We start from the raw sequence: 27,741 nt of genomic DNA, 5'->3' as shown, positions 1-27,741 counted from the left end.
CTTTATTCTGTCAACGTCGCCTTCCCTTTCTTTCTCCCTCATGTCTCCCTCATATATCCAGCTCCCTTAAATAGAATTATCTGTTTTCATCAATGGTTTCATGTGGCATCCGGTTCCGCATGGTAATCTTGCTTTTCTCCACTATTATTATCCATTTGGTAACACTGGTGCCGTCACTTAGCCTTGATGAGATGAGGTGGTCTTATCTTAGATGCTAGTACTGCAGCAAGAAACAGCTGCGGTGTCATTTTGTTCTGGCAACTACATTTAATTCAAAGTCGTTTTGGTGCTTAAAATAATTCATATTATCCATTAACTTAATTACATTAACATAGCAGAGGGCCGTCCTTTAGCACAAAATGCACTTCGATTACCTGTTTTTTTGAGATGACATGTGAACTGTACTCGGGTGGGCTCGGAGACACCAATTGAGGGAATCGGGTGGGTCCCAGACTTGAAATCTTAGCTGTTTCTCTCTCCACGGATGCTCCCTGATCCGCTGAGAGTTTCCAGCATTTCCTGTTTATATTTCTAGCTTCCAGCATCTTGCCATTGTCTTCATGTTGGTTTTGCTGAACATACAATTTAAAAATTGCACGGTGCCTATAAAATTTCCACCTGCTGGATATGGAAATGCATAGCACCTTTATTTATAATATTTTCAAATCACATTTCTTATAAAAATGGAGCATTTCAGCGGCATGGTGGCACAGTGGTTAGTGCTGCTCCCTCAGAGCTATGGGCCTGGGTTCAATTCTGACTTGGGTGATTGCCTGTGTTGAGTTTGCATGTTCTCCCCAATGCTATCAAGCACTCAGTTTGGGTTTTGCCAGGGTCACTCAGTTCCTGACCACAATACAGCCTTGGTTCAAACATGGACAATTGAGCTGAATGCCAGAGGTGAGGTGAGAGTGACTGTCCTTGACATCAAGGCAGCATTTGACCGCATATGGCATCAAGGAACCCTAGTAAAACTGGAGTCAAAGAAAATTGGAGGGGGGTGGGAGGCTGTCAATCATCTCAGCATCAGGACATATCACTGCAGCATTTCCTCAGGATAGTGTCCTTGGGCCAACCATCTTCAGCTGCTTCATCAATGACCTCCCTTCCATCATGTCAGAAATGGGGATGTTTACGGATGACTGCAAAGTGTTCAGCACCATTCACAACTCCTCAGATAATGAAGCCGTCCACATGTCCAAGTAAGACTAGACCTGGACAATTTCCAGGCTTGGACTGACCAATGGCAAGTTACATTTGCGCCACGCAAGTGCCAGACAATAACCAGCTACGTTGAGAGAGGATCTAACGAACGCCCTGTGACATTCAATGATATTATCATCGCTGAATCAGTGGGGTTCCCATTGATCAGAAACTGAACTAGACTAGCCATATCAATACTATGGCTACCAGGGCAGGTCAAAGGCTAGCCATCCTACGGCGAGTAACTCGCCTCCTGCACCCACGCACACACACACACACACCCTCAGGAAGCGTAGCACGACACACACTCCCGTCTGCATCAATGGCTCCGAAGTGGAGATGGTCGATAGTTTTATGTTCCTGGGGGGGGGGGGGGGGGGGGGGGGGGGGTCACTATCACCAAGTCTGTCCTGGTCCACTTGCGTTGATGCAACAGTCAAGAAAGCTCAACAACGTCTCTACTTCCTTCAGAAGCTAAATAAATTTGGCATGTCTGCATCGACTCTCAAACTTCTCTAGATGTGCGATAGAGATCATCCTATCTGGCTGCATCATGGCTTGGTGTGGCAACTGCTCGGTCCAAGATCGCAAGAAACTGCAGACTGTGGTGAACTCAGCCTAACGCCTCAAACAAGCTTGCCACCCTCCTCTTGCTGCCTCAGAAAGGCAGACAGCATTATCAGAGACCCCTCCCACCCAGGCTTTGCCTTCTTCCTGACCCTTCCATCAGGCAGAAGTCTGAAGACCCGCACATCCAGACATGGGAACAGCTTCCCCAAAGCTACAGGACTCCTCAACGACTCCCCCTCGGACTGATCTGTTCCCTGTAAGAACACTCTTCGCGGCGCCCTATGCTGTTCTTGCTCATGTACTTGCTTTGTTTGGCCCCTTGTTCCGCACTGTAACTAATCACTGTTTGTCGATGTACCATTTGTCAATGTACTTGGTTGATTATTCTTTTTGTCTGCTATGTACGTACTGTGTACGTTCCCTCGGCCACAGAAAAATACTTTTCACTGTACTTCCGTACATGTGACAATAAATGAAATCAAATCACCCTGACTTGGAAATATGTCGCCGTTCCTTGAAACAAAATACCAACGCTCTCTCTCTTCTCTTATCTCTCTTCTCCCCCCACCCCACACACACACACGCACACACAGCGGATGTACCTACACCTCAAGGACTGCAGTGGTTCAGGAAGGCAGCTCACCACCACTTTCTGAAGGGCAACTTGGGATGGGCAATAAATGCTGGCCTAACCAGCGACGCGCACATCCTGTAAATTAATTTTTTTTTAAATTGGAAAGGCAAATGGAATGCTGTCCTTTATTTCAAAGACAGCAGAGTATAAAAATAGGGAAGTCTTGCAAAAACTATACATAGCACTAGTTAGACTACACCTGGAACACTGGTCAGCTGGCACTGGAGGCAGTTGAGAGAAAGTTCACTGGGTTAAGATGGATATGGAGAGATTTTCGTAGGAGAGATTAAGTGGGTTGGGCCTGTATGCTGAGAGACTGTTCCTCTTGTAAGTGATTTTAAGACCAGAGGGCATAATCTCAGTAATCATCAGCCCTTTAAGGCAGAGAGGAGGAGGAATTTCTTCTTATGGTAGTGAAACTGTGGAATTCATTACTGTAGAGGCAGGGTCGTTAAGTATGTTTTCGGCCAAGATAGACAGATTTTTAAACAGGAATGGAACCTGGGGTTATGGGGTCAGTGAAGTCGAGTTAAAGATCATATCGAATTAACCATTATTTCAATAAATGGTGGGCAGACTCGTGGGTCGAATGGCATACTTCTGCTCCTATGTTTTATGGTCCTATCGTCTTCCTCATTCTTCTCAACTTATTTGCAGCCGTTGACATGTTTGACCAGGAATGGCAATATATTACCAAGTTAAGATGGTGAGTGACATGGAGAGGAACATCCAGGTGGTGGTATTCCCATGTGTTTGCTTCCCTTCTCCTTCTCGATGATAGCAGTCATTGGTTTGGAATGTGCTGCCTAAGGAGGCTTGGTGAGTTCCTGCAGCGCATCTTGTAGATGGAACATACTACTGCTGCCGTGCGTCGGTGGTGGAGACAGTGAATGTTTGTGGAATAGATGCCAATCAAGAGGGTCAGCTTCTTGTGTTGTAAGAGCAGCACTCATCCAGGCAAGTGGAGGGTGTTCCACCACACTCTTGAATTGTGCCTTGTATCAATATTAGCCACAGTATTTATATGGCTAGTCCAATTCAGTTTCTGGTCAAGGGTAATCCCCAGGATGCAGGGGAATCAGCAATGGGGAATGTCATTAAATGTCAAGGGGTGAGGATTAGATCCTCTCTTGTTAGAAATGGTCATTGCCTTGTGAGGTGTGAATGTCACTTGCCACTTGTCAGACCAAGTCTAGGTTTTGTCCAGGTCTTGCTGCATTTGGACATGGACTGCTTCAGTATCTGAGGAGTCGCAAATGATGCTAAACATTGTGCAGTCATCAGCAAACACCTCTACTTCTGACCTTATGATGGAATGGAAGTCATTGATGAAGCAACTGGAAATGGTTGGGCCGAGGACACGAGCATGATCAATTCCTGCAGTGATGTCCTGAAATTGAGATGATTGATCTCCAACCACCATTCGTTTCCTCTACTGGCACATTGCTGTGCACAGGTTTCAGTTGTTCTGTCCAGCCAAACTGTACTTCACTAGCTACCAAGTACTTGGTACATTCTGCAAATACTATTTGCATGCAATCTATCTGAATCCAAGTTCCTTTCATTCAAAACAGATTTAATTTGAACAACACAACGGATTATTTTAGTTGCGCTCCAGATGACATCCCACATCTCTTTACCGGCACAAGTGAAAAGAGTTGCAGTAATTTACTTTTTGCAACCGTTTTCTGTGATTCACCAGAATGATTGGCGGGCAGAAGTCCTGTAATTTGGCACATGAAATGTGTGTCCACCGCGTGTTTGATTGGATGGATGGGACTTCAGACGACTGAGCAATTGTGAATCTTCGCTAACTTGGTTGGGCTTCCCGTAAAGAAATGGTAGACCGAAAATAACTTTGTTTGAATGATGCTAGCATTCTCAGAATTTGTCTGCCACCTTTGCTCTGCTTATACAATACACGTTAGTACTTTCTGAACTGATGGTCAGAAAATCCATTCGAACAAACAGTAACTGGCTGAGTTTACATTGGTGAAAGTTTTGGCCATTGATTGTTGTGCACTTTCTGTTTATTTTAGTTGGTTTATTTAAACAGAGTTAAGCGTATATGAGGAAGGAAGTGCAGATCAGACTTTGAAAGATTTTATTTTGCGACAGTGTATTTTAGAACATTACAAACATTTCAAAATGGCCATCAGAGTGCAGTGATATTCAGGTATTCTATGTAGATCATGTTGCAGTCTGGAGGTGCTTCAATCCAGTCAAAAAAAATTACAGCCATTTCAAAAAGGTAATTACAAATGGTGCAAAGGCATTTAAGTTGTCGACATTAATCAAGTTGCACTCTTGAGGTGTTTCGATACAATAGTGACACATGTAATATTTACTGTATACATTCAATGTGAGTCACACAGCCAGAGGAGTTTCATCCACTTCCCTTCCCCTTGGTGCACTATGAAGTCTTATACAGTGACCTTCCTCATGGCTAGAAGTCAAGTAGAACTACGCTGTGCGTTCAATCCACATTGTCCTAGTTGGCACAGCAGCTGCTTTGTCAAGTGACGATTCATTCACATTCATTACATTCATTATCACCAAGTATTTGTTGTAATCTGGATTGTAAAAATGTGAGACCAAAAAAATGTAACAAGGTTAAAGTGCCCTTCAATGGGGAAACGTTTTAATTACTGCACTAGTTCCTGTATTGTGTCTATTCAGCTCGTTTACCGCTACAGCACTGCATAATTTACATCGCAAAACTGTGTTTGATCCAGACTACGGCACATAGTTCGGGTGCAAAGGAGATCAAATTACATAAAATGCACAAAGACGTTGTGAGGGAAAGCTCTTCCGCCACATCCCTCCCACATGCCCATCAGCAAAGTGTTTATGTGCAAAAAATAAACATTGCAGGTAATTCACGGGTCACCTGTCCTGCATGACAGGCTGGTCCACCCTGTTACATCGCCTCAGGATCTTATCTTTTTGTCTTGGGATGTGTTCTGCCCAAGAGGGCAAAAGAAAGTCTGAGTGTCAGTGAGGTTTTCAATCAAGCATCTGAAGTGACTGCCCCAGTTCTCACCTGATGATCAGGAAGGCGCCAGCCAGAGAAGGCATCATTGAACAACACAAAAGCTAAAATACTCTGGATGCGAGAAATCTGAACAAAAAGCAGAAAGTGCGAAACCACTCTGGTCAGTCTGCATCTGTGAAGGGAGAAACAGATTAAACATTTCAAATGTATGACCTGTTTCTCTCCACACCGACATGTCAATAGGGATCAAAACAGTACAAGAGCAGAGATGTACCTCTGAGGTGGTATAATAATAAACTCTGGATACAAACCTAACCTCCAACCTTTCCTCATAAGACAACCCACCCATTCCTGGTATTAGGGAAGTAAACCTTCTCTAATAATCTTTATTGTCACAAGGAGGCTTATATTAACACTGCAATGAAGTTACTGTGAAAAGTCCCTAGTCGCCACATTCTGGCACCTGTTTGGTTACACAGAGGGAGAATTCAGAATGTCCAAATTACCTGCAGCATGTGTTTCTGGACTTGTGGGACGAAACCGGAGCACCCGGAGGAAACCCACGCAGACACAGGGAGAGCATGCAGACTCCACAGACAGTGACCCAAGGCAGGAATCGAACCTGGGACCCTGATGCTGTGAAGCAACTGTACTAAGCACTGTGCTACCGTGCCGCCCATAAGGCTCTGGTCAGACCCCGTTTGGACTATAGTGAGCAGTTTTGGGCCCCGTATCTAAGGAAGGATGTGCTGGCCTTGGAAAGGGTGCAGAGGAGGTTCACAAGAATGATCACTGGAATGAAGAGCTTGACATATGAGGAATGGTTGAGGACTCTGGGTCTGTACTCGTTGGAGTTTAGAAGGATGATGGGGGGGTCTTATTGAAACTTGCAGGATACTGCGAGGCCTGGATAGAGTGAAGTGGAGAGGATGTTCCCACTTGTAGGAAAAACTAGAACCAAAGAACACCATCTCAGATTAAAGGGACGATCCTTCAAAACAGAGATGAGGCGGAATTTCTTCAGCCAGAGGGTGGTGAATCTATGGAACTCTTTGCTGCAGAAGGCTGTGGAGGCCAAATCACTGAGTGTCTTTAAGACAGTGATAGATATGTTCTTGTTTAATAAGTGGTTCAGGGTTAATGGGGAGAAGGCAGGAGAATGGGGATGAGAAAAATATCAGCCAAGATTGAATGGATTCGATGGGGCCGAGCGGCCTAATTCTGCTCTTGTCTCATGGACTGAATGGCCTCTGTGCTGTATGATTCTACATATCGGTTGGTTACCTCACTTAGCTAGATGGCTAGGATGCGGTGTAGAATAATGCTAACGACAAAAATTTAATCCACTTGCTGACTGGTAGTTCATGGAAGACTCTCCTCACCTTGCCCCACACTTAGAGTGGTGTCCCTTGAAGTATCTAACAAATTGTCTCTAATGGGGAGAGATGTCCATGGTCCTTTGTGGGCTGTGACTAATTGCCTAGGTCCATGTCCATCTGTTAAAGAAGGTTGAAGTTTTGAGCGTAATGTCACTCAGTTCTGATTTATATGAAGTATTTGCCCTTTGGTTTTTTTTCTTGCATCTTTCTTTTGGGTAAAAATACTGAAGGGATAAGGAGCTGTGTTTTCTGTGACTGCACAGTTTGTAAACAACTTGGTTTCCCGTTGTGCCGTCAGTACGCTGCTCAGACACAGCAGACTCATTCATTCCAAAATTGTCAGTCTTCTATACAGATGAGTAATCCTGTCAACATTTGTTCAGACTGGGCGTGTTTGAATTGCTTGCTAGTCATTGCTTCTTTTTATTTCCTTTTTCTATGGTTCTAATGAAGCCAAGTTAAAACATGTGTCAGACTTTAACATGAAAAAAAATAGTTTTCATTAGATATTTCACTTTCAAGTTTGGTTTCTAAAGCTTAATCGGGAAGACAGGTTCCAACAGCCAGCGGGAGATAGAGGAACAGATAGGTAGACAGATTTTGGAAAGGAGTAAAAGCAACAGGCTTGTTGTGATGGGAGACTTTAACTATCCCCCCTCTCCTCAATATTAACTGGGACTCACTTAGTGCTAGGGGCTTGGACGGGGAGAGTTTGTAAGGAGCATCCAGGAGGGATTCTTAAAACAATATGTAGATAGTCCAACAAGGGAACAGGCTGTACTGGACCTGGTATTGGGGAATGAGCCTAGCCTAGTAGGGGAGCATTTCGGGAACAGTGACCACAATTCAGTCAGTTGTAAAGTGCCAGTGGACAAGGATAAGAGTGGTCCTAGGGTGAATGTGCTAAATTGGGGGAAGACTAATTATAATAATATTAGGCGGGAACTGAAGACCCTCGATTGGGAGCGGATGTTTGAGGGTAAATCAACATCTGACATCTGGGAGGCTTTCAAATGTCAGTTGAAAGGAATTCAGGACCAGCATGTTCCTGTGAGGAACAAGGATAAATACGGCAAATTTCGCAAACCTTGGATAACGAGAGATATTGTAGGCCTTGTCAAAAAGAAAAAGAGGCATTTGTCAGGGTTAGAAGGCTGGGAACAGACAAAGCCTTTGTGGAATATAAGGAAAGTAGGAAGAAACTTAAGCAAGGAGTCAGGAGGGCTAAAACGGGTCACGAAAAGTCACTGGAAAATAGGGTTAAGGAAAATTCCAAGGCTTTTTACATGTACATAAAAAGCAAGACTGTAGCCAGGGAAAGGGCTGGCCCACTGAAGGACAGGGGAGGGAATCTAGTTGTGGAGCCAGAGGAAATGGGTGATGTGCTGAATGACTACTTTGCATCAGTGTTCACCAAAGAGAAGGAATTGGTGGATGTTGAGTCTGGAGAAGGGTGTGTAGATAGCCTGGGTCACATTAAGATCCAAAAATATCCAAATATCCAAAAATGGGCAGCATGGTAGCATTGTGGATAGCACAATCGCTTCACAGCTCCAGGGTCCCAGGTTCGATTCCGGCTTGGGTCACTATCTGTGCGGAGTCTGCACACCCTCCCCGTGTGTGCGTGGGTTTCCTCCGGGTGCTCCGGTTTCCTCCCACAGTCCAAAGATGTGCGGGTTAGGTTGAATGGCCATGATAAATTGCCCTTAGTGTCCAAAATTGCCCTTAGTGTTGGGTGGGGTTACTGAGTTATGGGAATAGGGTGGAGGTGTTGATCTTGGGTAGGGGGTAGGGTGCTCTTTCCAAGAGCCGGTGCAGACTCGATGGGCCGAATGGCCTCCTTCTTCACTGTAAATTCTATGTAAAAAAAAAAAAGATGAGGTGTTGGGCGTCTTGAAAAATATTACGGTGGATTTGTCCCCAGGGCCTGATGGGATCTACCGCAGACTACTGAAAGAGGCAAGAGCGGAAATTGCTGAGGCCTTGACAGAAATCTTTGGATCCTCACTGTCTTCAGGTGATGTCCCGGAGAACTGGAGAATAGCCAATGTTGTTTCTTTGTTCAAGAAGGGTAGCAAGGATAATCCAGGGAACTACAGGCCGGTGAGCCTTACGTCAGTTGTAGGGAAATTACTGGAGAGAGTTCTTCGAGACAGGATCTACTCCCATTTGGAAGCAAGTGGTCATATTAGTGAGAGGCAGCACGGTTTTGTGAAGGGGAGGTCATGTCTCATTAACTTGACAGGGTTTTTCGAGGAGGTCACAAAGATGATTGATGCAGGTAGGGCAGTGGATGTTATCTATATGGACTTCAGTAAGGCCTTTGATAAGGTTCCTCATGGCAGACTGGTACAAAAGGTGAAGTCACACGGGATCAGAGGTGAGCTGGCAAGGTGGATGCAGAACTGGCTAAGTCAGAAGCAGACAGTAGCAATGGAAGGGTGCTTTTCTAATTGGAGGGCTGTGACTAGTGGTGTTCCGCAGGGATCAGTGCTGGACCTTTGCTGTTCGTAGTACATCAATGATTTGTAGGAAAATGTAACTGACGACACAAAGTTAGGTGGAATTGTGGATAGCGATGAGGACTGTCAGAGGATACAGCAGGATTTTGATCGTTTGGAGACTTGGGCGGAGAGATGGCAGATGGCGTTTACTCCGGACAAATGTGAGGTAATGCATTTTGGAAGGTCTAATACAGGTAGGGAATATACAGTGAATGGTAGAACCCTCAAGAGTATTGACAGTCAGAGAGATCTAGGTGTACTGGTCCACAGGTCACAGAAAGGGGCAACACAGGTGGAGAAGGTAGTCAAGAAGGCATACGGCATGCTTGCCTTCATTGGCCAGGGCATTGAGTATAAAAATTGCAAGTCATGTTGCAGCTGTATAGAACCTTAGTTAGGCCACACTTGGAGTATTGTGTTCAATTCTGGTCGCCACACTACCAGAAGGATGTGGAGGCTTTAAAGAGGGTGCAGACGAGATTTGCCAGGGTGTTACCTGGTATGGAGGGCATTAGCTATGAGGAGAGGTTGAATAAACTTGGTTTGTTCTCACTGGAACGACGGAGGTTGAGGGACGACCTGACAGAGGTCTACAAAATTGACCTCTAGACAGAGTGGATAGTCAGAGGCTTTTTCCCAGGGTAGAGGGGTCAATTACTAGGGGCATAGGTTTAAGGTGCGAGGGGCGAGGTTTAGAGGAGATGAACAAGGCAAGTTCTTTACACAGAGGGTAGTGGGTGCCTGGAACTCTCTGCCGGAGGAGGTGGTGGAAGCTGGGGCGATGGTGACGTTTAAGGGGCATCTTGACAAATACATGAATAGAGGGATACGGACGCCGGAAGTGTAGAAGATTTTAGTTTAGACGGGCAGCATGGTCGGCGCAGGCTCGGAGGGACGAAGCGCTTGTTCCTGTGCTGTACGTTTCTTTGATGTGGAGATGCCGGCGTTGGACTGGGGTGAGCACAGTAAGAAGTCTTACAACAGGTTAAAGTCCAACAGGTTTGTTACAAACACTAGCTTTCAGAGCACTATTCCTTCCTCAGGTGAATGAAGAGGTATGTTTCAGAAACATATATATAGACAAATTCAAAGATGCCAGACAATGCTTAGAATGCGAGCATTTGCAGGTAATTAAGTCTTTACAGATCCAGAGATAGGGGTAACCCCAGGTTAAAGAGGTGTGAATTGTCTCAAGCCAGGACAGTTGGTAGGATTTCGCAAGCCCAGGCCAGATGGTGGGAGATGAATGTAATGCAACATGAATCCCAGGTCCCGGTTGAGGCTGCACTTCTGTGCGGAACTTGGCTATAACTTTCTGCTTTGCGATTCTGCATTGTCGCGTGTCCTGAAGACCACCTTGGAGAATCACCGAACAGAAACTTATAGGCAAGTTCTGCACACATGAGTTCGGCCTCAAACGGACATGGGATTCATGTCGCTTAACATTCACCCCCCACCATCTGGCCTGGACTTGCGAAATCCTACCAACTGTCCTGGCTTGAGACAATTTGCACCTCTTTAACCTGGGGTTGCCCCTATCTCTGCATCTGTAAAGATTTGATTACTTGCTAATGCTCGCATTCCAAGCATTGCCTGGCATCTTTGAATTTGTCTGTATCTATGTTTCTGAAACATACCTCTTCATTCACCTGAGGAAGGAGCAGTGCTCCGAAAGCTAGTGTTTGAAACAAACCTGTTGGACTTTATTTAACCTGGTGTTGTAAGACTTCTCACTGTACTTTTCTTCTTTGTAATCCTGCTGAATCTTCAGAAGCAAGTCTAATATCTCTGACATGAACTCCACAGCTCCCATTCTCCATAGATAATTGGCCAAAGCTTACAAACATTGCACAACAGTAAAATACACAGGGAAATCTAAAATGAAAACGGAACATTCTAAAAACACAGTAGGTCAGACAGCATCAAATTCTTCCACTTGTTGATCTGCTCCTCTATATCTCGGACCCACAAAGCAGCATGGACGGAATCATCGCGCTCCTGAAAGAGTTTGGAGCCTTCTCGGGCTACAAACTCAACATGAGCAAAAGTGAGATCTTCCCAGTACACCCGCAGGGGGAGGGGGGGGGGGGGGGGGGGGCAGCACGAAAGGGGCTGCCGTTCAAACAAGCCCGACACAAATTCCGCTACCTGGGGATCCAAATAGCCCATGACTGGAAAGGGATCCACAAATGGAACCTCACCAGCCTGACGGAGGAAGTAAAAAAGGACCTGCAAAGATGGAACACACTCCCACTCTCCCTCGCAGGGAAGTCCAGACGATCAAAATGAACGTACTGCCCAGGTTCCTCTTCCTGTTTAGATCCATTCCGATCTACACCCCCAAGGCCTTTTTCAAAGCGCTGGACAAACTTATCATGGCGTTCGTATGGGGGGGTAAAAATGCTGGGATCCCAAAGAAGGGCCTACAAAAAACAAAATCCGGGGGGGGCTAGCCCTCCCGAATCTACAATTCTACCACTGGGCGGCAACAGCCGAGCGAGTAAGGGGATGGATCCAGGAGCCAGAAGCTGAGTGGGTGCGTGCGGAGGAGGCCTCCTGCATGGGGACCTCCCTCCGGGCCCTCGCCACGGCAGCACTCCCAACCCCACCCAAAAAACACTCCAGCAGCCCAGTGGTGACAGCCACCCTCCAATCCTGGAACCAACTGCGGCAGCAATTTGGCCTGACCAAAATGTCGGACAAGGCTCCCATCTGCAACAACCATAGGTTCACACCAGCACTGACTGACGCCACCTTCAAAAGGTGGAGGCAGGACGGGAGGACACTGACAGTCAGGGACCTATACACGGACGACAGGATCGCAACACTGGACGAACTGACAGAGAAATTTCAGCTAGCTGGGGGGAATGAGCTACGGTACCTGCAGCTCAAAAACTTCCTACGAAAGGAGACAAGGACGTACCCACAACCGCCACGATAGACACTACTGGAAGACCTACTGGACGCAAGTATCCTAGAGAAAGGGAACTGTAGCGACATGTATGACCGACTGGTAGAAAGGGACGACACCGTACTGGACGCAACAAGAAGGAAATGGGAGGACGACCTGGGGATGGAGATAGGGTGGGGACTCTGGAGCGAAGCACTGCATAGGGTCAACTCCACCTCCACGTGCGCAAGGCTCAGCCTGACGCAACTAAAAGTGGTACATAGAGCCCACTTAATGAGAAACCGTATGAGTAGGTTCTTCCCGGAGGTGGAGGACAGATGTGAACGGTGCCAAAGAGGCCTGGCCAACCACGCCCACATGTTCTGGTCTTGCCCCAGACTTCTGGAGTACTGGACAGCCTTCTTCGAGGCTATGTCCAAAGTGGTGGGGGTGAGGGTGGAGCCATGCCCGATTGTGGCGGTCTTCGGTGTCAGACCAGCCAGATCTATTCCTGGGGAGGAGGGCGGACGCCCTTGCCTTTGCCTCCCTGATCGCCCGCCGTAGAATCCTGTTTGGCTGGCGGTCAGCAGCACCGCCCAGAGCTGCAGACTGGCTGTCCGACCTCTCGGAATCTCTCCAAATGGAGAAAATCAAATTCGCCATCCGAGGGTCGGACGACGGCTTCCACAGAACGTGGGAGCCATTCATGCAATTGTTCCGGGACCTGTTTGTGGCCAACGAACAAGAGGAAGAATAGTCGGGTGGCCAAGAATCAGGGGAAAATGGATGGGAATCGGGGGAAGGTTGCCGGGGGGTGGGGGGAGGAGGGCTACGGGTTCATTATGGGGGTTTGATGGCTAGCTAAGGCCCAAAACCAAACTGTAAATAAATGCCAATAAACATGTGCCTCGTCCATATTGGGGAATGTAAAATATGTATGCCGGCTAAAGGGGGGAGGCCACAGTTATTATTACGAAGATGCTTACCTGTAAATATATATGTTAATTTTTGCGTGTTTTTTTTTTTCTCTCTCTCTAACAATTTGTAATTTGTTCAATATAAAACATGAAAACTGAATAAAAAACATTTATAAAAAAAAAAAATTCTTCCACTTGTTCAATACTCAGGAAGTAGGCCAGGGTTTCCCAAAGTTTTTAAGGCAGCCTTTTAACTCCTAAGATTCTGGAGAATCCAGCTGCTGATTGGAAGAGTTGGAAATCGCATGCAACCCAAACTGTACAGGTCTGTCTGCCCTTCCGCAGAACTCCAGGGAGGATCTTCAGGAGCCCAGTTTGTGTACCCCTCAACTCCCATACAGTACTTTATCAATTGTGAAACAGGTGACCTTGGGCAGGAGATGTGGAAAAATAACCTGGACATACTGCTCTTGAACTCTTTCCGGTAACACATGCGGAAAATGCACATGTAATGTCAAATTGGACAAAATTTGACTTGGGGGGCAATGCCCTGCATAAACCGAAAGAATGAATGTAATCCTGGAATCTTGGTACAGTGTGTGTAATAACCCTCACCAGACCGTTTGTTTTAAGAATAAATCTGTGTTTACCTCACCTTCTCTGGTCTCCTGAAGAATTTATAGTATGCCACAGCACTTTTGTAGTTGGATGGGGCAGTGTGACATGTATAATTGACAAGTTATCTTTGCAAATCGATGTATTTGCTGTCTGCAGAAATCAAACCTAATCATGAAATACATTTTGTGGGTTGTGTAAGCATTTCAAATGCACCAGCCCCCTCTGGTGGAAATAATCCAGCACTGCATCTAAATCACCCACAACAGCAGTTAGTATTTCCTATAGCTCCTATTCCGCTCCTATATCTTATGAACTTACCAATGTGACCAAAGCATTGATTCAGTAAATCGCGTACTCCCAAGTATTTGGATGTCCAAGAAACCACCTCAATCCCTACAACTGTTTCACAATGATATATTATTATTCTTTTATTTGTTTGTACAATATGGGTGTTGCTGACCAGGCCAGCATTTATTTCCCTTGAGAAGGTAGATGAGCTGCCTCCTTGAACGCTGCAGTCTGGTAGGAAGTGTATTCCAGGATTCTGACCCACAAGGGACAGTAATATATTTCCAAGTCGGGATGGTGGGTGACTTGGACCAGGTGGGGTGTTCCCATATAGCTTCTGCCCTTGTCCTTCTAGATGGTAGAGGTCGTGAATTTGGCTGGTGCTGTTGAAGGAGCCTTAGTGAGTTGCTGCAGTGCATCTTTTAGAGGTTATATGTTGCTGGTGGAGGGAATGAACATTGAAGGTAATGGGTAGGATGACAAACAAGCAGGCTGTTTTGTCCTGCCTGGTGCTGAGCTTCTTGAATGTTGTTGGAGCTGCACTCACCCAGGCATCGAATCATAGAATTTACAGTGCAGAAGGAGGCCATTCGGCCCATCGGGTCTGCATTGGCCCTTGGAAAGAACACCCTACTTCAGCCCACGCCTCCACTCTATCCCCTTAACACAGTAACCCCACCTAATCTTTTGGACACTAGTGGACAATTTAGCATGGCAATCCACCTAACCTGCATGTCTTTGGACAGGTGGGAGGAAACCGGAGCAAGTGGAGATTATTCCATCACGCTCGTGACTTGTGCCTTGTAGATCGTGGGCAGGCTTTGATGGGGTTAAGAGATGAGTTACTTGACGCAGAATTCCCAGCCTCTGATCTGTTCTTCTACCACAGTATTTATATGGCTGGTGCGTTTTAGTTTCTGGTCAATGGTAGCCCCAGAATGTTAGTAGTTGGGGATTCAGCGATTGTAATGCCATTGAATGTCAAGGGGAGATGGTTCAATTCTCTGTTGTTGGAGATGGTCATTGTAAGGCATGAATGGCACTTGCCACTTATCAACCCAAGCCTGAATATTGTCCATGTCTTGATGTATATGGGCACTTGACTGCAACAGTCTATTTTTTTTTCTCAAAATTTAGAGTACCCAATTCATTTTTTTCCAATTAAGGAGAAATTTAGCGTGGCCAATCCACCTGTCCTTGGGTTGTGGGGCGAAGCCCATGCAAACACGGGGAAAATGTGCAAACTCCACACGGGACAGTGACCCAGAGCCGGGAACGAAGCTGGGACCTGACTGCAACAGGTGCAGAAGATGTGAAACAGACACCTTCAAAATCAGGATTGGGGTCAAGCAAGGCTGTGCGCTAGCCCTCATATTATTTGCAACATACCCAACGGTGGCTACCCATCTGATTCAAAATCAATTGCCCTCTTGGTATCAGCATTAAAACTCTCCATGAAAAGTTCAATTAATAGGCAAGGTTATAAAAGTTGAGTCGGGTGATAGAGTTACAATACAGATAGCCATTATCTTACTCAATGGTGGAGCAGGCTGGAGTGGCTGAATGATCTGTTCCCAGTGTTGATTCCTGATGGCAGGGCCAATTTCTTAGGGATTGCTAAAAACATAGTGTTAAGTCCCAAGTGCTCCCTTTCTCTATCTCTGTACCATTAATTATGCATTGGAGCTAAAATGCTGATTATTCCCGATATCACACAATTTGATTTGTCACATGTACTGAGGTACAGTGAAAAGTGTTCTGCATACAGTCCAGACAGATGGTTCCATAACATAGGGCATGCATAAATACACAATGTAAATACGTAGACACAGGCATCGGGTGAAATGATTTCCTTAAAGCTGCTGGAAGGGTGCTGTTTTTGCAGATTGGGTGTTTTGGCTGTTTTCTGAACTGTATTTTCTCTTTGGTGGTGGACTGACACTTATCTGTTTTTCTTTCTACTTACTTCCAATCTATAGACTTTTAAGAAGCTGATTCCCGATGAGGTGAGCATCTTGCATGATTTTATTTTGTTCTGCTCTTCTTTGGTTGTGCTTTCATGTTTTTGCACCTTGTAAATGGCACCTTGTAAATTGCACCTTGTAAATTGCTGTTGTAATGTACGTTATTTTGTGACAACTTCAAGTGTTTTATTTCTCTGATTAGTTGCAAAATGTAGATAAATACTGTAAAAACAGTAACTGTGATGTGTGGAACTTGTGTTATTTACAAATGGATTTCCTACTGTAAACACTCATGAAATGTAATTTTCTTGTGTATATACATCATAGTCAATCTCATTGAACTCGGATAGTTAAAACCCTGTGCTGTTTTTAGATCAGGGGAGGGCGGGAGAAATTACCTGAGTTGGGAGCACAGTAAATCCTTTATTAACGTTGTCTCGCTTTATGCTGGTAATTTAATAGGGCCTATAATCTCATTGATCATCACAAATTTAATTTTAATATTTCTCGTATGGCCATTTAGGAGTGGCCTCTCTCCCTTCCTGGGCCTTGGGCTCTTCCTCCTCCCCCTCCCCCTGGGTCACGATCTCGTTCTCTTTTTCTTTCTCTCTCTCTCTCTCTCTCTCTCTCTCTCTCTCTACTGGCGACAAAAAGATCTTCAAACAAGGATAGAAAAATCCTCCACCAAACATAAAACCCCACCAACCTTAAAAACACATATTTTATTTTCTCCAGACTTAAGAACTTCAATAAATCCCCTAGCGGCGCTGCAAGACCTCCAACTCAATAAAATTCCCAGCGGCCACGACATCGGCCCCTTTCCCCTCCAGCTCCGGCAAATCCGAAACCCCACAAATCACCACCAAAAGGGCACGACGATACCCTATTTCTGACAGGGTCTCGAAAACCGCTGCCCAGAAACTGCTCAACTTCACGCATAAGAACATAAGAACTAGGAGCAGGAGTCGGCCATCTGGCCCCTCGAGCCTGCTCCGCCATTCAATGTGATCATGGCTGATCTTTTGTGGACTCAGCTCCACTTTCCGGCCCGAACACCATAACCCTTAATCCCTTTATTCTTCAAAAAACTATCTATCTTTACCTTAAAAACATGTAATGAAGGAGCCTCAACTGCTTCACTGGGCAAGGAATTCCATAGATTCACAACCCTTTGGGTGAAGAAGTTCCTCCTAAACTCAGTCCTAAATCTACTTCCCCTTATTTTGAGGCTATGTCCCCTAGTTCTGCTGTCACCCGCCAGTGGAAACAACCTGCCCGCATCTATCCTATCTATTCCCTTCATAATTTTAAATGTTTCTATAAGATCCCCCCTCATCCTTCTAAATTCCAACGAGTACAGTCCCAGTCTACTCAACCTCTCCTCATAATCCAATCCCTTCAGCTCTGGGATTAACCTAGTGAATCTCCTCTGCACACCCTCCAGCGCCAGTACGTCCTTTCTCAAGTAAGGAGACCAAAACTGAACACAATACTCCAGGTGTGGCCGCATTAACACCTTATACAATTGCAACATAACCTCCCTAGTCTTAAACTCCATCCCTCTAGCAATGAAGGACAAAATTCCATTTGCCTTCTTAATCACCTGTTGCACTTGTAAACCAACCTTCTGTGACTCATGCACTAGCACACCCAAGTCTCTCTGAACAGCGGCATGCTTTAATATTTTATCGTTTAAATAATAATCCCGTTTGCTGTTATTCCTACCAAAATGGATAACCTCACATTTGTCAACATTGTATTCCATCTGCCAGACCCGAGCCCATTCACCTAACCTATCCAAATCCCTCTGCAGACTTCCAGTATCCTCTGCACTTTTCGCTTTACCACTCATCTTAGTGTCATCTGCAAACTTGGACACATTGCCCTTGGTCCCCAACTCCAAATCATCTATGTAAATTGTGAACAATTGTGGGCCCAACACGGATCCCTGAGGGACACCACTAGCTACTGATTGCCAACCAGAGAAACACCCATTTATCCCAACTCTTTGCTTTCTATTAATTAACCAATCCTCTATCCATGCTACTACTTTACCCTTAATGCCATGCATCTTTATCTTATGCAGCAACCTTTTGTGTGGCACCTTGTCAAAGGCTTTCTGGAAATCCAGATATACCACATCCATCGGCTCCCCGTTATCTACTGCACTGGTAATGTCCTCAAAAAATTCCACTAAATTAGTTAGGCATGACCTGCCTTTTACGAACCCATGCTGCGTCTGCCCAATGGGACAATTTCTATCCAGATGCCTCGCAATTTCTTCCTTGGTGATAGATTCCAGCATCTTCCCTATTACCGAAGTTAAGCTCACTGGCCTATAATTTCCTGCTTTCTGCCTACCTCCTTTTTTAAACAGTGGCGTCATGTTTGCTAATTTCCAATCCACCGGGACCACCCCAGAGTCTAGTGAATTTCGGTAAATTATCACTAGTGCATCTGCAATTTCCCTAGCCATCTCTTTTAGCACTCTGGGATGCATTCCATCAGGGCCAGGAGACTTGTCTACCTTTAGCCCCATTAGCTTGCCCATCACTCCCTCCTTAGTGATAACAATCCTCTCAAGGTCCTCACCTGTCATAGCCTCATTTCTATCAGTCGCTGGCATGTTATTTGTGTCTTCCACTGTGAAGACCGACCCAAAAAACCTGTTCAGTTCCTCAGCCATTTCCTCATTTCCCATTATTAAAACTCCCTTCTCATCCTCTAAAGGACCAATATTTACCTTAGCCACTCTTTTTTGTCTTATATATTTGTAAAAACTTTTACTGTCTGTTTTATATTCTGAGCAAGTTTACTCTCATACTCTATCTTACTCTTCTTTATAGCTTTTTTAGTAGCTTTCTGTTGCCCCCTAAAGATTTCCCAGTCCTCTAATCTCCCAGCAATCTTTGCCACTTTATATGCTTTTTCCTTCAATTTGATACTCTCCCTTATTTCCTTAGATATCCACGGTCGATTTTCACTCTTTCTTCCGTCCTTCCTTTTTGTTGGTATAAACCTTTGCTGAGCACTGTGAAAAATCGCTTGGAAGGTTCTCCACTGTTCCTCAACTGTTCCACCATAAAGTCTTAGCTCCCAGTCTACCTTAGCTAGTTCTTCTCTCATCCCCTTGTAATCTCCTTTGTTTAAACACAAAACACTAGTATTTGATTTTACTTTCTCACCCTCCATCTGTATTTTAAATTCCACCATATTGTGATCGCTCCTTCCGAGAGGATCCCTAACTGTGAGATCATGAATCAATCCTGTCTCATTACACAGGACAAGATCTAGGACCGCTTGTTCCCTCGTAGGTTCCATTACATACTGTTCTAGGAAACTATCGCGGATACATTCTATAAACTCCTCCTCACGGTTGCCTTGACCGACCTGATTAAACCAATCGACATGTAGATTAAAATCCCCCATGATAACTGCTGTACCATTTCTACATGCATCAGTTATTTCTTTGTTTATTGCCTGCCCCACCATCTCGTTACTATTTGGTGGCCGATAGACTACTCCTATCAGTGACTTTTTCGCCTTACTATTCCTGATTTCCACCCAAATGGATTCAACCTTATCCTCCATAGCACCGATGTCATCCCTTACTATTGCCCGGATGTCATCCTTAAATAACAGAGCAACACCACCTCCCTTACCATCCACTCTGTCCTTCCGAATAGTTTGATACCCTCGGATATTTAACTCCCAGTCGTGACCATCCTTTAACCATGTTTCAGTAATGGCCACTAAATCATAGTCATTCACGATGATTTGTGCCACCAACTCATTTACTTTATTCCGAATACTACGAGCGTTCAGGTAAAGTACACTTATGTTGTTTTTTTTTACCTCTGTTTTGAATCTTAACATCTCCAGTTTTATTCCTTTTGTTATTACTGGGCCTATTCACTGTGCTCCCCTCAGTCACTGTACCTTGTACTGTCGCCCTTATGGATTTCTGACTATGTCTTCTCTGCCTTGCACTTTTCACCTTACTTCCTTTTGTTTTGTCCCTGTTTTACTACCTTCCAACTTCCTGCATTGGTTCCCATCCCCCTGCCACATTAGTTTAAACCCTCCCCAACAGCTCTAGAAAACACCCCCCCCCCCCCCCAGGACATTGGTTCCAGTCCTGCCCAAGTGCAGACCGTCCGGTTTGTACTGGTCCCACCTCCCCCAGAACCGGTCCCAATGCTCCAGGAATTTGAATCCCTCCCTCTTGCACCATCTCTCGAGCCACGCATTCATCCTATCTATCCTGACATTCCTACTCTGACTCGCTCGTGGCACTGGTAGCAATCCTGAGATTACTACCTTTTGAGGTCCTACTTTTTAGTTTAACTCCTAACTCCCTGAATTCCGCTTGTAGGACCTCATCCCGTTTTTTACCTATATCGTTGGTGCCTATGTGCACCACGACAGCTGGCTGTTCACCCTCTTCCCCCCCCCCCCCCCCCCCCCCCCAGAATGTCCTGCAGCCGCTCCGAGACATCCTTGACCCTTGCACCAGGGAGGCAACATACCATCCTGGAGTCTCGATTGCGTCCACAGAACCGCCTGTCTGTTCCCCTTACGATCGAGTCCCCTATCACTATAGCCCTGCCATTTTTCTTCCTGCCCTGCTGTGCAGCAGAGCCAGCCACGGTGCCATGAACCTGGCTGCTGCTGCCTTCCCCTGGTGAGCCATCTCCCTCAACAGTATCCAAAGCGGTATATCTGTTTTGCAGGGAGATGACCGCAGGGGACACCTGCACTGCCTTCCTACTCTTGCTCTTTCTTTTGGTCACCCATTTTCTATCTCCCTCAGTAACCTTCACCTGCGGTGTGACCAACTCGCTAAACGTGCTATCCACGACCTCCTCAGCATCGCGGATGCTCCAAAGTGAGTCCATCCGCAGCTCCAGAGCCGTCAAGCGGTCTAACAAGAGCTGCAACTGAACACACTTCTTGCACGTGAAGGAGCCAGGGACAGTGGACGTGTCCCTGAGCTCCCACATCGCACACGAGGAGCATGACACGGGTCTGGGATCTCCTGCCATGTCTTAAACCCTTGGTAAACTTAAACAACTACAATTTCAAAATAAAAATAAATAAATTAGACAATGAAAAGAAAAAGAGAGACTACTTACCAGTCACTTAACAGGGTTAAAGAGCACCTCCTCACACTCTGCACCGAATTACCTCACTGCACCAAATTACCAAGTTTCAATCTCCCACTCTGGATGAGTCTCACTCAGGATGAGTCTCCTGGAAAAGTGCTCGCTCCAGAACAAGTGAGAGTGGTTTGCTGGCACTCTCCCAGATCTTTCACATACATCCTCCAACCCCGGGAAAAACCTCCTCATGCGGACCCGAGTCCTGTGTGCCCTTCCCAATACCTTAAACTGTATAAAGCCCACACAGCATAGGACGAGGTTGAATTGATCGGATGCATTATTTCAATCCAGGCCCCCCCCACCCAAGCTCAATCCCCAATTCCTTCTCCCATTTCTAGTTTATCCCCTGCACCGGAGCCTTCTCCGTCTTCGTCAACCACCCGTAAATATCTCCAATCCGACCCTCTGGAGTTGACACCTTATCTAACAGTGTGTGCTTTGGCAGCTAAGGGAACAAGGGCACCTCCTTCCGTGCAAAGCCCCGAACCTGAAAATATCTAAACTCACTCCCTCTTGACAATTCAAATTTTGCCTTTAATTCTGCTAGCACCGCGAACCTCCCCTAAATGGAAAGGTCCCTTACCTGATCTATCCCTTGCCTATGCCAAATCCTGTACATCACGTTCATCCCTTCTGGAATAAACCTGTGGTTGCTAATACTGACATATATCCTACATTGAAGTGCCACCTCAACTGACTCCTAGCTTTGAGAGACGACCCAACCTGCCGGGAGAAAACAGGAGACAGGGCCCTCCAGCTTGACCCACACACGAGGCCTCCTCCACCTGTACCTACTCTCACACCCCTCCCCACCTTCCCCACCAACATCTCACCTTTTGCCGTCTGCCGCCCTGTAACAATACAACAGGTTTGGGAGCGCCAACACCTGCACTCTGCAAAAAGGTCCTCTGAACCCTAGGTGTTTTGCCTGCCCAAACAAATTCCAAAATCAACTTAGCCACCCTCCGGAAAAAGGCCTTCGCAAGGAATGTTGGAAGGGATTGAAAAATACACAAAACCCTCGACAAGACATTAATGTTCACAGTTTGTACCTTTCCTACCAGAGACAGCCGCAGGACATCCCACATCTTCAAATCTCCTTTGACGACCTCCACCAGATTGGCCAGATTCCATTTGTGCCTCCTGCATACCCAAATACCGAAACTGTATCCTGGCCACTTTGAATGGCAGTGCTCAGAAATTCACTCCTTCCCTGGGCATTCACTGGGAATACCTCGCTTTTCACCACGTTCAATTTGTACCCTGAAAATGCACCAAATTTCCCCAGCAGGTCCATAATCTTCCCCATATTCCAGTGGGTTTGGGACATATAATAACAAATCATCCGCATATAAAGACACCCTATGCTTCCTGCCTCCATCCACAATGCCCTCCCATTCTCTGGAAGCCCACAGCGCAATCGGCAAGGATTCTATAGCCAACTTGAACAACAGTGGGGTCAGTGGGCATCCCTGCTTTGTTCCCCTATATAACATGAAATACCCTGAATTTATCACATTTGTCCTCACACTCTCCATGGGGGGCGCATATAGCAATCACACCCATGAAACAAACGTTGGCCCAAACCACCTCAGAACCTCAAATGGGTAGGGCCATTCCACTCGGTCAAAGATCGTCTCCACATCAATTGAAATGATCCTCGGGCACTCTGCCCTGTGAAGGAGTCAACAGCACATTCAACAACTTCCTGATATTGTCTGACAATTGCTGCCCCTAAACAAACCCTGTCTGGTCCTCCGAGACCACCTCCGGTACACACCCTTCCAACTGCTTCACAAAAACGTTTGCCCATACCTGAACATCTGTATTTAGTAGGGAGATGGGCCTATAAGACCCACACACATTAGATTTTATCCTGCTTTGGGATCAGCGGAATAGAAGCCTGAGCCAGTGTGATCAGCTACTTCCTCTTCGCCACAATTTATTATACATATTCAGGAGGTGTGGTTAACTCTGACCAAAACTGCTTATAAAATTCGACCGGGAAGCCATCCGGCCCCGGTGCCCTCCCCAACTGCATCAACCCCACACACACTGTTATCTCCTGCAACCCCAATGGCTCCAATCCCTGTCTCTTCCCATTCTTTACCTGCGAAAAAACCCAACCCATCCAAAAAAAGTGCCCAATTCGGTGTCCTCCCCCATCCACCAACTCCCGGGGGCTCTGGCCTATACAGCCTCTGAGAGAGAGCCTCAAATGCCGCATTGATCTTTTCCGGTGGCGTCACCAACCCTTGTCCCTTACCTGCGGAATCTCCTGAGCAGCCACCTGCAACCTCAACTGATGGGCTAGCAGCCAACTGGCCTTCTGCCCATACTCATACGGGGCACCCTTGATCAGCAAAATTGACCCACCCTCTTCTCTATTGTCAAAGAGTCCCTGCTGTTTGTTCCTTTCTGCAACAGCTCCATAATCGGTGCCTCGGAGTACCTCCATTCCACTTCTACAAATTAACCTCCCTCCAGACCACCACCTTCAACGCTTCCCAAAATGTGGAGGCAGAAACCTCCCTGTCCTGATTAAGTTCCACCTAATTCCTTATCGTCAATGTGTCTTCCCCCCCCCCCCCCCCCCCCCCCCCCCCCCCCCCCCAAGTTCCTTTGCCACCCCCGAGTTGACCATTGACTTGGGGCCTACAGTCCAACACAATTATAATAATCTTTATTGTCACAAGTAGGCTTACATTAACACTGGAATGACGTTATGACGAGACACCTCTAGTAGCCGCATTCCGGCGCCTGTTCGGGTACACGGAGGGAGAATTCAGAATGTCCAATTCACCCAAAAGCACATCTTTCGGGACCTGTGGGAGGAAACCTGAGCACCCGGACGAAAATCACGCAGACACTGGGAGAACGTGCAGACTCCGCGCAGACAGTGACCCAAGCTGGGAATTGAACCTGGTACCCTGGTGCTGTGAAACAAGTGTTAACCAATATGCTACTGTGCCGCCCATTAAAATTGTCTTCCATAATCAACTGATGAGAATCTAAGTCTGGTCTGGGCGCTATTAAGTTCTGAACAAGGCCAGCATTGTTCCAATTGGGCGCCTATACATTCACTAGCACCACCGATGCCCTGACCAGGACCCCACTCACCATCACACACACATCTCCCCTCCCCCCACCCGCCTCACACCTCCCTATCCATCATAAATGGCACATTTTTTCTGAATAGGGTTGCTACTGTCCCTTGACTTAGAGTTAAAATCCGAGTGGAATGTCTGCCCCACCCAATCCTTCCATAACCTTGTTAGGTCCTTCACCCGTAAATGTGTCTGCTGAAGGATAACCACATCTCTGGACCATTTTAACCTTGCACTTCCATGTTACCAACTTCACCAAGGGTTTCTGACCCCCCCCCCCCCCCCCCTCCTCTTCCCCCACCCTCTACTAAGGCCTGCCGTTGTCACCTAGATCCCAGCCAACCACCTGACACACTCTCACCTGGGCCCACCCAAAATGGCCACCTCCTCTATCCCCTCTTAATCTCAACTAAAGTATCAATTGCGTCACCAGCCTCCCCTTCCCAACCCACCCCACCCTCTCTGGCCACCCACCCCTGCTCTGCTTCCATTTACTAGCATTCCCTGCTGGCCTGGCACCTCCCACCTGGAGATTCAAACAAAGGACCTTACCCAAACTAGCCCTCCCCACTCTGCTTCCACCGCCTTACTCGAACCCAAAGCTCCGCCCCATCCCCTCGTCAACCCAACCCACACTAAGCCAACATGTGCAAATAACAACCGAACGCGCACACATCATGTATAGACATTTAACTACAAAATAACTTGGACCAAAACCCAGCATGTGCAAAAAAACAACATATCAATTACAAAACTAGCATGTACATAACAGGTCATAAAAAAACATAAAAGTTCCCAACATTAACTCTCCCTGAAGCCATGCTCATTGACAAAGTCATCCACCTCCTCGGGCGTCATGATATATTTTCCCTGCCTGTAAAAGTCACCCAAGGTTTTGCTGATAACAACACCCCAAAACGAACCTTGCTCCGAAAGAGCGGCACTTGGCTGTATAATCTTTTTATTGTCACACGTACACTTACATTAACACTGCAATGAAGTTACTGTGAAAAGCCCCGAGTCACCACATTCTGACGTCTGTTTGGGTTCACAGAGGGAGAATTCCGAATTCTCAGCTAGTATGAGAATTGAACCCGCGCTGCTGGCCTTGTTCTGCATCACAAACCAGCTGTCTAGCCCACTAAGCTAAACCAGCCCGTGGTTTGGCCAGCTCAGCACCAATGTTCTGATAGTACCAGATCCGACTCGCTACAGTCTCTAGTTGCCTTCCCCCACCTCAAAATCTTGTCCTTTTCCTGGAACTTGCCTTATCCTGGAACTTCTGCTTAGCACAATCACAGCTCTGAACTTCTATCTCAGTGACTGATGGACATGACGCATCTCTGGGGCCTTCTTGAAGACTCTGCTTCAACCAACTTCTCGATCATCCTCGAAACTTAGCACGTAGTATTCTTTCCCGCCACACCATCTGGCAGACCTACGATTCACAAATTCTGCCGTCTAGATGAATTCTTTGGCAGGTGTTGATGAAGGCCCTTTCCCCTCCGTCATTCTTTCCCCTGGTGTTTCACCAAGTGTATCCTCTAATTCTTGGCCAAGGGCTCTCACCGACTTTTGCCGGGTGTGATACCGTGCTAATATATGACATTCCCTCAGGGTAAAAGAACAAGCCAAAGCCACACCTCCATGCGGGAGGCGCCTTGTGTGTGACCAAAGCTCATGGCCGCCTCTGGAAGTCCTTATTGTCCATTCTTAATTGCCTTTTGAGAAGGTGGTGCTGAGCTGCTTTCTAGAATAGCTACAGTCCGTGTGGTACAGGTACACCCACAGTGCTGTTAGGGAGGGAGTTCCAAGATTTTGACCCATCGACAGTGAAGGAACAGCGATATGTTTCCAAGTCAGGCTGGTGAACGGCTTGGAGGGGAACTTGCAGTGTTTAAAAGTTTTTTAAAAATCAGTCATGGGATGTGGGCCTCAAAGGCTCCGCTGGCAATTATTGCCCATCTTGCCCTTGGACTAGGCCAATTCAGAGAGCATTTAAGAGTCAACCACAGCAGATCTGGAGTCACTAGTGAACCAGATGGATTTTCATAATCATCAACAATGGTTTCATGATCATCATTAGACTTTTAATTCCACAATTGTTTTACTGAATTTAAATTCAGCCACCTGCCGTGGTTGTATTCGAACCGGGTCCCACAGCATTATCTCTCCATTATTCGTCCATTGACAATAATACTACATCACTGTCATGCATCTGCTGCCCTTGTCCTAGCTGGTAGAGGGCACAGATAACAGGTGCTGTCTCATGATCCTTGGGTGAGTTGCTGCAGTGTATCTTGCAGTTGATGCACACTGCTGCCACATCGATGGTGCAGGGAGTGAATGCTTGTGGATTGGGTGCCAATTGAGTGGACTGCTTTGTCCATTCATTTTTTGATTACTTCCTGTACATGTGCACAGGCATTTAATACTTTCTGTGCATAACACCTAAATCTGGTTGTATTTTGAACTGTGAGGAGGATAGTTATGGAATTTATGGTGGCCTAGGCTGCTGGAAGGGGTGTTGTATACAAACCTATGAATTAGGAGCAGGAGCAGGCCACTCAGCCGCTCAAGGCTGTTCCCCCATTTGATAAGCTCATGGCTGATCCGATTGTAACTTCAACCCCACATTCCTGCCAATCCCAGATAACCTTTCACCCCCTTGTTAATCAAGAATCTATCTCGCTCTGCCTTAAAAATATTCGAAGAGTCTGCTTCCACTGGCTTTTGAGGACGAGAGTTCCAGACACTCGGGACCCTCAGTAAATTTCTCATCGTCACTGTCTTAAATGAATGACCCTTACTTTTAAAAGTGACCCCTAGTACTAGATTCTCTGACAAGTGGAAACATCCTCTCCACATCCATCCTGACAATACTCATGAGGAACTTAAAGGTTTCGATCCTGTCTCCTCTGACTCTTCAAAACTCTAGTGGATACAAACCTAACCCCTCCAACCTTTCCTCATGAGACAACCTGTCGATTCTTGGTATTAGTCCAGTAAACCTCTCTGATGTGCTCTCATCAATATTCTGTACAACTGGATCATAACACCCCTACTCTTGTAATCAATTCCCCTCACAATAAATAATAGCATTCTATTAGTTTTCCTAATTACTTGCTGTACCTGTTAACTAGCCATTTGTGAATTCACTAGGGCACCCAGATCCCTCTACACCTCAAAACTCTGCAATCTCTCACATTTAGAAAATAAACTTTTTTAATTTCACATTTGCCCACATTATACTACATTTGGCAGATTTGTGCACACTCAATTAACCCATCGTCTGTACCTTTGCCGCCTCCTTACCTCCTCGTCACAATTTACTTTCCTTCCTATCTTTGTGTCATCAGCAAATTTAACATCCATTCCTTTAGTCTCCAAGCCATTTCTAGAAATTGTGAAAAAACTTGAGGCCTCAGCACTGATCCCTGAGGCACACCACTCGTTACATCCTGCCAACTCAATAAAGACCCATTTATGCCAACTGTCTCCTATGAGTAG

The 27,741-nt window shown here is 46.2% G+C and overlaps 1 protein-coding gene across 4 annotated transcripts in view; it reads left to right on the top strand.

Annotated features, from left to right (window-relative positions):
• Nucleotides 1–27,741, top strand: part of LOC119965493 (protein diaphanous homolog 1-like) — a 421,840-nt gene that overhangs the window by 84,253 nt on the left and 309,846 nt on the right. For 3 of the 4 annotated variants that reach the window (XR_005460521.1, XM_038796347.1, XM_038796349.1), the window contains exon 2: nucleotides 15,978–16,004. The exons of the other annotated variant lie outside the window; for it this stretch is intronic. Coding sequence is in view for 2 of the 3 variants with exons in the window: in XM_038796347.1 (XP_038652275.1) it covers nucleotides 15,978–16,004 (27 nt within the window). In the remaining variant the exon portion in view is untranslated. The remainder of the gene's footprint in view (nucleotides 1–15,977; nucleotides 16,005–27,741) is intronic. 4 annotated transcript variants of the gene reach the window in all.

The sequence above is a fragment of the Scyliorhinus canicula genome, chromosome 4, assembly GCF_902713615.1.
Source record: "Scyliorhinus canicula chromosome 4, sScyCan1.1, whole genome shotgun sequence".
NCBI classification, from domain to species: Eukaryota; Metazoa; Chordata; class Chondrichthyes; order Carcharhiniformes; family Scyliorhinidae; genus Scyliorhinus; species Scyliorhinus canicula.
Note: the sequence above shows the minus strand (reverse complement) of the source record. Positions and strands in the feature narration are given on the sequence as shown.